The 14,380-nt window shown below is 54.7% G+C and overlaps 1 protein-coding gene across 1 annotated transcript in view; it reads left to right on the forward strand.

The window, feature by feature from the left end:
• Positions 1-14,380, forward strand: part of LOC131190759 (uncharacterized) — a 148,802-nt gene that overhangs the window by 131,629 nt on the left and 2,793 nt on the right. The window contains exons 30-38 of the mRNA XM_058168114.1: positions 5,118-5,214; positions 6,626-6,769; positions 6,891-6,968; positions 7,762-7,839; positions 9,898-9,986; positions 10,878-11,021; positions 11,770-11,893; positions 12,815-12,871; positions 13,951-14,031. Coding sequence (XP_058024097.1) covers positions 5,118-5,214; positions 6,626-6,769; positions 6,891-6,968; positions 7,762-7,839; positions 9,898-9,986; positions 10,878-11,021; positions 11,770-11,893; positions 12,815-12,871; positions 13,951-14,031 — 892 coding nt within the window. The remainder of the gene's footprint in view (positions 1-5,117; positions 5,215-6,625; positions 6,770-6,890; positions 6,969-7,761; positions 7,840-9,897; positions 9,987-10,877; positions 11,022-11,769; positions 11,894-12,814; positions 12,872-13,950; positions 14,032-14,380) is intronic.

The following is a 14,380-nucleotide window of genomic DNA, read 5'->3' on the forward strand; positions in this document are numbered from 1 at the left end:
CTGTTTTGTAGATAATCAATCCATTTTTCCATTCAATTAAATATCTTTCCTGTATTGTCTTTTAAAACGCTGAGATTTTAGCCATCTCAGCCAAATTAATAACTTTCAATATCCATTCTTCTATTGTAGGTATCTCTTCTTTCTTCCAGTATTGTCCAATCAACAGTCTTGCTGCTGTTATTAAGTTCAGAATCAATTTAGTCTCAATCCCTGTACAATCCGTTATAATTCCCAAAAGGAAAAATTGTGGCAGGAACTTTATCTTCTTCTTCAGTACATTTTGAATAATCCACCAAATTCTTATCCAAAAGACCTTAATTTTCTTGCAAGTCCACCAAATATGAAAATATGTAGCATCATCACAATCACACCTCCAACATTTCGCTTGGATATTAGGATACATACATGATAATTTTTTGGGATCTAAATGCCATCTATAAAACATCTTATAAAAATTTTCCCTTAAATTCTGTGCTTGTGTAAACTTAACATTTCTAACCCAAATTTTCTCCCATGTCTCCAACATTATTGGTTCCTGAATATTCTGTGCCCATTTTATCATACAATCCTTTACCAAATCCTTTTCCGAATCTATTTCAAGCAACACATTATACAATCTCTTTATATGCTCCTGGGTCTGATTTCTAATTTGCTTTATTAAATTTTCCTCCCTTTGCATTATACCAATTTTTTGATCTTCTTTCCATCTAGCACTTATTTGCCCATATTGAAACCAAGTATAATTCCTCCCTTCTTCATTTAATAGCTGTAATAGCTTGTTTCTTTTTTTCTTTTTTTTTTCCCGGGCAAATTTTTTTATTTTCCATAATAATTCCCACAATTTGACCAGTCTACAATACAATCACTTATCCAACAATCGATCCTATACTCAAATTATGCTCAATCAGGCCTGCTCGACCGACACTCCCTCCCTTAATCCTTTCTACCCTTCTCATCCTTCTTCGACTTTCCCCACCATCCTTCTCCTCGCTTTCCTACTTCCCCTCCTCTTTCCCACTTCTCACTACCATCCTTTCTAACCCTCTATCTTCCCCTCCTTCTTCTCCTCCTATCCTTTCTTCTCCCTCCCTTCTTTCCTACCTACCTACCTACCTGCCTACCTACTTTCTTTCTTCTTTACTCCTCTTTCCTTACCCTTTCCCTTCGGGAGTGGTTTCCGAGCAGTCCCAACTTTACACCATTCCAACTTGTTTAATTCTACCATTATTCCTGTACAATGGCAATCAATCAATTTATAATCTTCCCCTCCCCCCCCCCCCGAGACTTCCCAGAACAGAATACAGGGTATAGTAACTAACAAACATAATCTAAAATATAACATATATTCCATTTCACACCATCATACTATCAATTCCCTTGGTAGCCATTGTTTCTTCTGCAGTTCTAATGATCCTCTGAAGTCTGTCTGTCTTGTTGGGTTGCAGAACCGAACCAGACAGTAACAGAGGTGCAGATGACAGACTCAGTAATTCCTCTGTAGAACTGGATCAGCAGCTCCTTGGGCAGTTTGAGCTTTCTGAGTTGGCGCAGAAAGAACATTCTTTGTTGTGCTTTTTTGAAGACGTTTTTGATGTTAGCTGTCCATTTTAGATCTTGCGATATGGTAGAACCTAGAAATTTGTAGGTCTCTACTGTTCATACTATGTCGTCTAGTATTGTGAGAGGTGGAAGTATGGAAGGGTTTCTCCTAAAGTCTATCACCATTTCTACGGTTTTGAGTGTGTTCAGTTCCAGATTGTTCCAGTTGCACCACGAGGCTAGTTGTTCAACCTCCCATCTGTATGCGGATTCATCATTGTCTTAAATGAGACCAATCACTGTTGTGTCATCTGTGAACTTCAGTAGTTTGACAGATGGATCGTTGGAGATGCAGTCATTGGTATACAGAGAGAAGAGAAGTGGGGGGAGCACACAGCCTTGGGGGGCCCTGTGCTAATTGTACAGGTATCTGATGTGATCCTGCTTAGCTTCACCTGCTGCTTCCTGTTTGTTAGGAAGCTTGTGATCCACTTACAAGTCTGTTCAGGTACCTGTAGCTGGTTTAGCTTCGTTAAAAGAGTGTCTGGAATGATGGTATTAAATGCTGAGCTAAAGTCTACAAAGAGGACCCTGGCATAGGTGTTCGGAGATTCAAGATGTTGTAGGATGTAGTGCAGAGCCATATTAACAGCATCATCTGTTGATCTATTTGCTCAGTATGCAAATTGCAAGGGGTCTAACAGTGGTTTTCAAATGGGACAGCACTAGCCTTTCAAAGGTTTTCATGACTACAGATGTTAGAGCAACTGGGCTGTAGTCATTCAGTTCCTTGATGGTTGGCTTCTTCGGCACTGGGATGATGGTAGAGCGTTTGAAGCAAGAAGGAACATAACACATCTCTAGTGATTTATTGAAAATATGGGTGAAGATGGGGGCCAATTGGTCAGCACAGACTTTTAAGCAAGAAGGAGTTACCTTGTCTGGGCCTGGAGCTTTTCCTGGCTTTTGTCTGTGAAATAGGTCCTGCACTTCCTCTTCTGTGAACCCAATGGGATGGGGGAGGGGGCAGCAGCAGCCAGGAACACTTCTGGGGACTCCTTTGGGTGGCTGGCTGAGAATTCAGGACATTAGCATGAAGGCTCCTTGCGAACCGACAGCTTGTTCCTCCTCTGGGATGGGTCTTCTCAGGAGCTGCTTGGGGTCTCCATCAATCTGAGTGCGAAGGTTATTTCGGCTGTGTTTATGATAAGGGCAGAATGCCTGCGTAGCCCAGTCCTGCTGAGCCCTCGGCTGGGACCCCTGGCTGCTGCTCGACCTCCCTCATGCCAAGTCAGGAGGGCGTTGCAGGGCCCAGGACTCGAGGCCAGGAGTTGGATCCTCTCGCCGAACTGCTAGCCAGGCTACCATCTGCAAACCGAAAGGGGTCCCAGCGTTAGGCATGACCAGCCAGGCTCATTGCCAAGGCCACTGTCGGGGGGGGAGGAGCGGCTAGAGATTGGGCCCTAGATGTGACTGCGGACCCTCCATCTCGCCTGCCCTGGGCCTTTGACGAGGCGCCTGTCGGAGGCCGAGGGATGGGTTCCACTCAACTTTGCAGCTTCATCAGGTGCTGCAGATACCGGGATTTCCTTGCTGCTTCTGTCCCTCTGAATGGCAGCAAAAGCCCATCACAGTCAGAGGGTCCGTTTGTTTGCTCCCAGTCCTGGGCCTGGGGGGGGGGATCCAACCAGTAAAAAGAAGAGGGGTTTTTGAAAGCCCCTTTCGTTCAGCATGCAGGTCTGAGCAGACGGGCAGGGGCCAGACCCTTGCAACAGGGTATCTCCCTTCCAGCGCCCTCCTGACCCTGCCTTGCTTGGGGGGGTGGGGTGGGGGCTTTTGGCCATCCATGTGGCCCACTTGCAGCTGCTGCCTTCTGCCCCTCAGAAATGAGGCTTTCCAAGCTGCCACAGGCCTTGGTGGGCTTTGGGCCCCAGAAGTGCTTCTCCCTCCTGACAGAGACGCAGCAGAGGAGGTTATTTCAGGCTCCCAGAGTATAACAGCGTCTCTCACCTCCTTCTCCATCACCTCATTGGCACGTTTAAGCAGCCCATAATTAGCACCACGAGGACAAACTCTGCCTGCCGCTGCAGCCCCGTGCAGTCGGTTGGCTTCTTCCTTGTTGGCAAGCACTTTGTTTCGGTGGCACCATTGACTCTGCCCCCAACCTGGTGGGGGAGGGGGGCAGGAGAAGGTGGGGCTGCTCTCCTCTCTCCGCCCTCCCAGCGGCCCATTGGGGACTGCTCGAGGGGGGAAGGCGAAGGGGGATGAGCGGCAAGGAGGGGCCTCACTTGGGCCTGGGGAGATGGGGGGCTGTGGGGGAGGGGCTGCTGCGGCTATCCCTAGGCAAGCTATCTGGACCCTAAATTGGTCCTTTTTCAAAACAGCAAGCGGCACCTGTCTGTAGGGATTTCTCCCAAAATGTGCACCTTTCCTTGTCTGAAGCCACCTGCGAAAGGGAGGCTGGGCGGGGGTGCCTGTTTGTGGGGAGAGGCACGCAGACCCTGATCTCTGCTCCCCCGGCTCTTCTCCTGCTTTGAGAGGAGGGGGGGGGTTTATTTTCCTCCTCCCACAATCTTGGGGGGGATCTTACTGCCTCCCCCCCCCATTTGTGGTCTGACCCTGCGTAGCCTCTTTAAGAGCAGCTGGGCTCCATCAGGGCTCCCAGGGTGAGACAGGGGTCTCAATTAGAAGGGCCCCAGCCTCATTTGGGGGCGTCTCCCTCTGCCCCAGGGAGCTGCATGCTCCTCCCACTAGTGGCTGCTGCCCAGCCATTGTCCGTCCCCCCCCCCCCCACCCAGCCTGGCACTTGGCCGATTCCGCCCTTGGCTGAGGGTCAGTGGAGGACAGAAACTCGGGGGGGGGGGGGAGGGTTTTACCTAGTTACAGGCAGCCCTTGACTTATGAGTGTTATTGAGCCCACAGGTTCAGTCGTAAACAGTGACCACGTAAATAGTGACCACTGCAGAAAATATGCCCAACGTTACGCCTTTTTTGAAGTAAAAACATTGTGAATCACTGTCACATGACTGTAAATGTGGGGCTGTTGCTGGGTGGCCAGAATGTGGTCACGTGACCACGGGGGTGGTATGGATGTCATAACTTTGAATCTGGGGCCGATTTTCAGGGTCTGTCGTAACTTCAAGCGGTTGCTAAGCAACCGGTTGTAACTGAAAGACTAACTGTGCTTAACACAGGAGCTGTAAAAAAAGAGAGAGAAAAGCCAGCCCCTTTTTCAAAAGGCCATTTTTCTGCCTGCAAGCAGCCTGGGCAAGGGATCCCTTGGCTTTCCTGGAGGGGAGAGGGGAGGTCGTGGGTCTACCTAGCAGGGCAGGAAAGGAAGCTGAGGCGGCTTGGGGTGCCAGGAGGGGAGGGAATGTGGTTCCAGCAGGCTCCTCCTGGGAAGGGGGGAGGACAGGAGGGGGAAATCCCTGGAGAAGCAGCTGGAGTGGCGTGTCGATGGGGGGGGGGCTTCCCACCTTTGGGCTGGTTCCCTGAGAGGGGCAGTTGGGCTGCTCCTGGGCAGAGCACAGAAGAGCTCACGCAGGTGTGTCCGTCTCCCCCACCCCACCCTGTGGCAGGTGGTTCGAGCCCTTCGTGATGCAGTGGCTGGACGAGAACGAAGACGTCTCGCTGGAATTTTTGCACGGAGCTCTGGAGCGAGACAAGAAGGACGGGGTAGGTGGGGGTCCCGGCTGCCTGGCAGAAGGAGACCTGCAGCCCCTGGGTGGGAGGGGGGAACAGGCAGGACAGGCTGCGGCTGCTGAAGCGGAGAAGGAGACGGCCGCCACCCCCAGCCCTTTCCCAGCCTGGAAGGCTTGGCCTGCGGGAGGGTGTTTCCGTTGTGTCAGACTGGCCTCACACGCACAACACACACCCATAGGAAGCAGGTGGGCGAGCTGGGTGGCCTCTGGTTGTCCCCTCGTGTTGTGCTCAGCTGCAGGTTCAGTTCTCCTTGGTTTGAATGGCTCTGGTTAAGTGGCACTCAGAGGGTGGCAGCAGCTGGTGATGAACAGGGAGGGAAGGGGTGGGTGGATCTGGGTCAGGATTCTCCTGAGGAGAATGGGGGGGGGGTTGGGGGGCAAAGACAGAAATTCCTTAGAAAAGGATGCTGGTTTGACCTGGGAGCTCCGCCCAGATGTTGCAGAGGCGTGGGGAGGGCCCTGAGTAGGGGCTGTGGGCTACTCGACTGTATGCCGCTCAGAGACATTGAGACAGGCAGCATAGAAGTCTAATAAACTGGAACCAGCCCTGGAGAAAAGAGGAGAGCCAGCATACCGCTGTGCCCCCTGCCTCCAGTCCCCCAAACCATCCCAAGACGGTCATAATAATTGGGCCAGCCCCATAACTGATGGCATGGAAGGCTGCTAAGAGGTGGGGGGCCCTCCCACTCTCCTCAGAGGTCATCCACATGTGCCATCGAGGCCATTTTAATCCGACACCGGACGGAAGAGGCTCCAGGTCATCCACTTCCTCCAGAATTCTCACAGCACATTTAGCTAGATGGAAAACTTTTTGAGTCTGCATTTGCCCTGCTGGCAAACCTGGGTCGTCAGGGGTGAAAGGCTCCCGGTTCGGACCAGACCGGCCGATCTGGTAGCGATGGTGGCAGGTGGTTCAGAGAACCGGTAGCAAAAATTCCTGCCCACCCAATGCCTGGTTGCCCGCTTGCTGCTTCTTTTAAAAATAGCTGAGCCACGCAATCTTCAAAGCCTTTTTTTTTACTTTTAAAAGCATTTTTTTCAACCTATTCCGCCAAATGGGTTGTAAAAAAAATGCTTTTAAAAGGTAAAAAAAAGGGCTCTGACAATCAGGCAGCTCAACTGAGATCGTGCGCCGCAGCTGATCGCCCCCACCCCCATGCCTCCTTTTGGCGTGCGCTGAGGGCACACGCGCACCTTGCATTTGGTGCGTGGTGCACAGCGCGCATGCGCAGCCAGCGAACCGGTAGTCAACGGGTTCAGATTTCACCACTGTGGTTCATTCATTGTTGTGTGAGCCCAGCGTTTCCAAATCCAGAGTTAATCCCAGTTGGCTTGCTGGGTAGCTTCTCGCAGAATGTGACGGCTGCTTTCTCTCCGGGGCTTAGTTCCAGCAGACGTCTGAGCACGCCCTCTTCTCCTGCTCGGTGGTCGATATCTTCACCCAGCTCAATCAAAGTTTTGAGATCATCAAGAAGCTGGAATGCCCCGATCCGACCATTCTGGCTCGCTACATGCGGCGTTTTTCCAAGGTACCCTTCCCCCCTGCCAGCCCCCTTTGGTCTTTGCCAACATGCCTTCCTCCGGGCCAGGATGGTCCACCCTGCTGCCCTTCCTCAGAAGGTTGAATTTGGGTCTCTGCTCTTCTTGTAGACCATTGGGAAGGTGCTGGTGCAATATGCAGACATTATCTCCAAGAACTTCCAGAGCTTCTGCTCCAAGGAGAAGGTGGTAAGTCCCCAGCCTGACTCGGCCCAGGCATCAACCCCTGTGGTGAACGGGCTGCCCTTTGCCAGGATGCAGGCAGCATGGCTTGGCACGAGCTGCATGGCAAGCAACAGCCAGGGCTGTAAGGGATGTGGCCGGGGCAAAGCTATCTGGGCAGCTTCTTCTCTGCTGGAGCAAAGTCACCCCTCAGCCTTTCTCCCTCTGGAGAGCCCCAAGACAGCCGTGGTGGTCCCCGGGGCCACAGCAGCTTCCCTAGGAGGAAGGGTGGGGGAGTTGGCTTTCTGGCCAAGAAAGGAGCCAAATGAGAAAGGACTAGAACTGAACACGGGGCAAGCGGACAAGGAGAAGCTCTTCTCCCTCTCCTGAACCAGAAGTGACCGGTGGAGGGGAATCCTGAGGTAAAGAGGGTCAAGAAAAGGGGTACTTTAGTTTTGGAGCTGCCACCGTGAGACGTGCTGGTACCAGCTTGGCTGAGCTCAAGCAAGGGCTGGGCCGATGCCAGGGAGTCCTAGGGAGAGAAGCTCTTGGCCCTGAGGGCCTCGGGAGGCATCTGCTGGGAGACAGGGGTGGAGGCTGCAATGGGTGGGCCGGGGCTCCAGTCCAGCTTACCTTCTGGCGTCAGTGGAAACTCCTGCCCCCCATCATCCCTGGGGCCAAGGGAGGGGAAGCTTTGTTCAGCCAGACCTTCGAGAGGAGTTGGGCTTCTTGACTGCTCCAGGTGGCCCTGGGGGTGGAGGGCGGTGGAGGTTCCTTGGCATCTCATGGCATCTCTTGGCCTTCTGCCTCTCTCCCTCAGCCCTGCATCCTGATGAACAACGTCCAGCAGCTGAGGGTGCAGCTAGAGAAGATGTTTGAGGCCATGGGGGCCAAAGAGGTGGGTCTCATCCGGTGGGGGAGAAAGCCTTCTGGGGGGTGGGGGAGGTCGTCTCCCTTCTCTGCTGGCAGCCAAGATGGCCTCCTTCAGAAGATGGATGGGCGTCTTTGGAAGAGGCTCCGGGGGGGGGGGGGGCTGGGTTGAGAAGTCCTTGCAGGAGGTTGTCTCAGCTGCCACGGACAGAGAGGATAGGTGGCTGTCCTTCCGCCTCTCTCTCGGGTCTCATCTCTCGGGTGGGCTGGGCTTCAAGGGAGCTTTCCCAGCTGCTGTGGGTGGCCCTGAGCGCAGCTGTCCGCCTGTCCCTGGGGGCCCCTCTTCCCCTGGACCTTTTCCCGCGGGGCCTTGTCTGACCCACAGTGTTCGGCCTTTCCCTCGCAACCGTGGGGCTGATCCTGTGTGCCTTTCATGTCAGTGGCAGGCTCAGCCTTGCCCTGGCATGGGCGCTTATATCGGAAGGAAACCAGTCAGTATATATAGGAAGGGCTACGTAATGATAGTGGTAGCAACAGGGCGGGAAGGAGAATCTCCGTAAGAGAAAGAGGCCAGAACTGCAGGGATGAGACACATGGAGACCATCCAAACACTCTGCCTTGGGCATGAAGCCCGCTGGGAGCCTTGGTACAGCCCTCTCCTCCACCCACCCACCCCCAGTCAGCCCCGGGAAGAAGATGGGCAGGGCAAACCCTTCCTGCCCAGGAAACTGCCAGGAGTCGAGGCTGACTGGCAGACTCACAGGTGGATGGAAGAGGGAGGCTAGCCTGCAGGCAGAGTCTCTGCATGGTCACTTTGCTGGCTCCTTATGCTGCCTTTCGCATGGGCACACGGTGGCAAACCTCTCCCAAAGCAGAGGCTGCTTAACAGGCACGAGGCGGGCAGGGCTCTGTCTCAATATCCCCGGTCCCTCTGCTTCCGTGGCTGCCACATTAGCTGGGGCATGATCTGTCTGTTTTTATTTTTATTTTTTTATTTTTATTTTATTTTATTAAATTTTTATACCGCCCTTCTCCCGAAGGACTCAGGGCGGTGTACAGCCGGAATAAAATACAAAATATATACAATTAAAAAAATTAAAATAAACTATTACTAAACGGCTGGTAATTTAAAAGATTTAAAAATTTAAAATATTACTAAAACCCCAATTTAAAATCAACTATTTATGCCAGTCCTGCTTGAATGAATAAATATGTTTTTAGCTCACGACGAAAGGTCCGAAGATCAGGCACTTGACGTAAGCCAGGGGGGAGTTCGTTCCAGAGCATCGGTGCTCCCACAGAGAAGGCCCTACTCCTGGGGGCCGCCAGCCGACATTGTTTGGCGGACGGCACCCTGAGAAGGCCCTCTCTGTGAGAGCGTACGGGTCGGTGGGAGGCATAAGGTAACAGCAGGCGGTCTCTGTTTTTGTGGCTGGACCAAGCCCTCCGACTCCCACCCCACCCCATCCCACCCGTCCATTCTAGGCAAAGGTGGAGCTTTCCTTCCTGCTCAGGGATAACGGGGGGGGGGGGGCTGCCTTCCCACCGCAAGACCCAGGGCAGCCCATGTCAACAACCCACATTATGCAGAAATATGCCAATCCAGTTCTGGCTCTGGTATCTCGCGAGGCGTCCCAGGGCTCATTCTGGGTCAGGTGGGAGGGGCCCTTTCAGCTGAGCGGTACTGAAGATCCAGGCCTTTTGTGGGGCTCCAGCTGTGGGGGGGGCTAGAGGGAGGCTGGGCCAGCCCTAGTCTGAAAGGCAGGGAACCGCTGCTAGGATGGTGGGGGTTGAGAGCTAGGGAGGGGGGGTTGCTCTTTTCAGAGCAGAGTTGGAAAGGGGATGGGCTGAACTCTGCTCCCCCCCCCCAGCCTTGCCTGCGCTCCTTGTCTGAGCAGTGGCCAAGGGTGGCAGGCCAGGGCAGCCTGGGCAGGGCAGGGGAAGGCTCTCCAGCCACGCCACTCTTAGCAGCTGCTGGCCTAATGCCACACCGGCCCATTCCTGGCAGGGAGCGGGTCCTGCTGCCCCACAGCTTGGTCCAGGGCCCAAGGAGTCCGGCCCCTGCTCAGCCTTTCTCTTTTTGCAGCTGGACCCCGAGGCCAGCGACTCCCTGAAGGAGCTGCAGGTGAAGCTGAACAACGTCCTGGATGAGCTCAGCACCACCTTTGGAGACAGGTGGGATCCCCCACCCACCCCCCCAAGGCTCCATCCCTCCATCTGGCCTGGTAGTGGGCAGGAGGAGGGAAAGCAGAGCCCCAAAAGAAGAACGTGGGGTGGATTCTGCTTTTTGCTGTTCTTGCATTTTTCTGCATCAAAAGAAGTGGAGCGATCTGCCTTTGGCTCTTGGAGCACGAAGGAAACTTGATTTCTGAAGTGTAAAATCCATCTGGATTTCTTAGTGTTGGATTTTGTCACGGGCTGAGCCCCAAAAAAGTGAGATAAAGGAGTCCCTGCAGGTTTTACTCCGCTAGTTGTGACCAACTTTAGGAGGTGGTGCTCATCTCCGTTTCTTAAGCCAGAGACCCAGCGTTGTCCAGAGATGTTTCCACAGTTGTGTGGCCAACATGACATCACGCCACATCGTAGAGTATGCGGTGAAACATGGAGCGCGGTTACCTTCCTGTACGCCTAGATGCAGTGCCTATATTTATCTCCCTGCACGTCCATGCTTTTGAACTGCAGGAGCTGAGCCCAGAGACGGTAGCTCCCTCCCTCCTGCAGCCCCTGAGACTCAAACGGTTGATCTGTAGACCTTAAGATTCAGTGTCTTAGCCCCTGAGCCACCGTGAGTGATCAGCCATGGTTTCCCTGAGAGTTGGGGGCTAAATCTGAAGGGAGGTTCTCCCCCCACAGGACTCTGATGGGTTCGGGTTAGGGGTTGCAGGCATCTTGCCCGTCCAAGGCTCTGAGCTGGAGTCTGGCCCAGAACGGAGGTGGGGGCCCTCGGGGGGCCTTCTGGTCTCCCAAGCCTTGGCGTGGCAGAAGATCCAGCCCTCCTAGAAGGAGGGGTGGCTACACGGAGAGCCCGAAGCTGTCCTGGGAGTGACGTTGCCCTCTCGTGCTCAGTTTCCAGCCCCGCATTGAGGAGTGTGTGAAGCAGATGTCGGAGATCCTGTGCCAGGTAAAAGGGGCCGGGAACAGCGGCCCCAACACCGCAGCCCAAGACGCAGACAACGTCCTGAGGCCTCTGATGGACTTCCTGGACGGAAAGTAAGGACGTGGGCGAGTGCCTCTTCCCCGGGGCCCCTCAGCGGGGGCTCCAGGTCCACTTGGCTACGAGGTGGGGCCCTCGGGAGGCGGGTCATCCGGGTGGCTCTTGTAGGTCCTCGGGCTCTCCCCCCTCCCTCTGTGGCAGCCCGTGTGGCCTCCAAACGCCTTCTCTGAGGGGAGGGGCTGGTGGGGGGGTCTGATAGAAGGTGGGGGGGGGCTCCAAGCAATGCAGACAGTGGGAGAATCCCCAGCATGGGGCTCCCGGCTGAGCTGAAGGCTGGCCTCGGGGGCGTCAAGGGCCCCTCTCCAACCCCAGATTTTCAGGGGCCAGGAGGGTGGTTCTGCTCCAGAGTGGGCATGGCTGCGCTGTTGGCATTTGTTAGTGGGTGAAAGCGTTGCGGAGGCTCCAGCCGAGGGGTTGGGAGGCCCGGATGTTTCTTGGGTTCAGACATTAGTTCTGCTCGCCTCCCCCCCGCCCCCTGCCCCCCGCAGCTCTTTCTTCCTGCAGGGAGACCTGGGTGCCTGTTGGATCCCCCACACGGATCCACTGAAACCCCCTGGGACCCCTGCCCACCCCCACCAGCCATCTGGGGTCATTTGCAGAGGCTGAGCGTTGGCACGACAACCTTCAGTGTATCACAGGCATCAGGGGTCCCCTGGCATCATGCAGTCTGGCCCCTGCTTAGAGCCGAGGCCGGATCCAGGCTTTTGAGAGTGACAGCTCCCCCCCTCCCCCCGCTCCCCACAGCCTGACCCTCTTTGCCGACGTCTGTGAGAAGACGGTGCTGAAGCGGCTGCTGAAGGATCTCTGGCGGGTTGTGATGGACACCCTAGAGAGGCTGATTGTGTTGCCCCCCCTCACGGATCACACGGTGAGCCCCTCCCCTCCTCCCTCCTGGTCCGGACCAGGCTGGGCTAGGCCCTGGGACTCTGGAGGAGAAGCTGTGGGGCCAGAGGGAGGCAGGAGGGGCGGGTCTAACCTCCCTAAAGCCTTGGGGCCAGCCAACCATGGGCCTTTCCCAGTGGGGACCTCGGGGGGGGGAGGCTGCAGCTCCCACTGAGGCTGAACTGGGGGGCCCAGCTGGAAGCCTCCTGCAAAGCCTCTTTTTTCTCAATTGGAGTGATTTTCTAAGCTTGAAAAACATTGCAGACAGAATTCCCTCAAAGTCTTCGTTTTAAGCAATATTACATTTCAGGCTTCTACTAGAACAGTTAGAGAATATACGTAAAAATGACCTAGGTTGAAGAAGAAAACCTCATTGGTTATATAGTCTGCACTGAACCAAGGAAAAAGAACACTGAAAATAAATAAATAAATAAAAATTAGAAATCTAAGCAACCCCCTTCCCTTCCTCCCATTACACATAAGGGGGAAAATCCTCTTTTTTCAAAGCTGAAAAGTTTCTGATTCTTCCTTCATTCTCTCCATTCCGTTTCCACTTTTGAGCCATGAACGAAACTGGCTTCCTACAAATCGCTGTGCCTGATGCAGCCAGGATGGCCGGGCTGCCCTTGCCAGGGCCTGGAGGACAGGGTGGGGGGTGGGGGCTCCTGGAGACATTTTGGGGGGCTGTAACTGCTCCCAGAGTTTGGTGTCCCCCCTCCCAGGAGCTCCTGGACCAAACAGCGGTGCCCGGTTCCGGCAATCGGGGGGAGGGGGGGTGGAGGGGAGGCTCTTGGGGCAACCGGCATCCGGCTGAGGATTTCTCGTAGCCAGGACAGACGCCGCGTTTCTCTCAAGTTTTTAATCTTTTCTCTTCTGTCTTCCACCTTCTCTTGCTCGTCCTCACCAGGGGACCCAGCTGATTTTCAGTGCTGCTAAAGAACTGGGCCATTTATCCAAGCTGAAGGTATCAGTGGGGTGGGGGGAGCAGCTGACGCGTGCATGCCTCCAGCCCCTCCTCGTGTCTTCAGCCTTGCACAAGAGCCTCCTGTGGCATGATCTCCCCATCCAGACCCGAGCTGGCTGTGGAGGGTGGGCTGTTCGTACTGTCTGCCTCCAGCATCATCCCAACCCCAAGTGAGGCCCCTGAACCGCCCCTGCCCCAGGGCCTTGGATTGGGGTTGGCCTTCAGCAGGGAAAAGGGGGCCTGGGGGAATTGAGTGGGGGGGATTTCTTGGTAAGTCAAGCCCTTCTGTAAGGACTCCTGGTGGCGGGTGGGGGAGGCTGGGAATGAAGGGAGCCTGAGCACCAATTCTGATGAGATGGAGGGTCGTTGCAGGTCTTTGGGGTCTCCCAAGGGCCCCCCCAAGCAGCCTGGAGAGAACTTGGTGCAGCCATCCAAGCAGGCCACCTCAGAGCGATAGCCCGGGAGGGTGGGGGTGATCCCTGCCACAGCTGGGCTCTTGAGGTGGGACTGGGCCTCCCTTGGCAGAATGCTTCATCTCGGCTCAGGAGATGCTCAGTAGAAACCAGCAGCTCAGCAGCGGTGCCCTTTCAGACGGGGGGTTTGGCCAGGGGACCCCCAGATCTCAGGAGTGACCGCCTGCTGGGGTCCCTTGGCGAGAGGGAGGGGGATGCAGAGAGGGGAGACTTTGGGGTCATCATCCAAGGAGGCCCAACCAGCGTCCAAGGAAACTTAGGAAAAGGTGGACGGTGCCCTCCGGGGTCTCCTGGGCGCCCGTTGGGGATGGCCTCCCCACTCAGGGACAGCTTGGCTCCCGCAGGGTTTGGCCCCGAGAGAGAAGCATCAGCGATGAGGAGCAGAACATGTTTCCCCAGGGGCCCCTCTCTCATTGTGCCTGGGACCCCTCCCAGCCGCTGCTTCCGCTGCTTGTCCTCCCAACAGCTTATTGTGGCTGATGTCCGCTGCTCCTGCCTCTCTCCCCCCACCCCCAGATCCTTTGCTGCACGACCTCGGCCCCCAAAAGCCCCTGGGGCGGGCAGCCCACTCCCCATCCCTGCTCACCCTGGGGGTTTCCCTTTCAGGATCACATGGTCCGGGAGGAAACACGGAACCTCACCCCCAAGCAGTGCGACGTGCTGGAACTGGCGCTGGACACCATTAAAGTGAGTCTCTTCCCTCGGTCACCCACCTGCAGCTGCAGCAAGTGAAGCCCAGCCAGGAGCAGGGAGCAGGAGAGGGAAAGGAGGGGTGGGTGGGGCAGCCTTAAGCTCAGAGAGGCCTAAATCAGGCAAGACCCTCCCTGTCAGGCCATTCAAGAGGCTGTAGTAGGATATAAGTCGGAACTGAAGGAATCCTTTAGAATAATAACTAATTATTATTATTTTTATTATTATTAACTTTATTCCTTAAAAATGAAACTCAGTCAACTGAACATTCAAAAATGCATCACAAATACCATTGACTGGTGCTAATGGTTGATACGGGTTGCTGCCAGCATCCTAAGTATCAACC

Source organism: Ahaetulla prasina, chromosome 2 (assembly GCF_028640845.1).
Source record: "Ahaetulla prasina isolate Xishuangbanna chromosome 2, ASM2864084v1, whole genome shotgun sequence".
NCBI classification, from domain to species: Eukaryota; Metazoa; Chordata; class Lepidosauria; order Squamata; family Colubridae; genus Ahaetulla; species Ahaetulla prasina.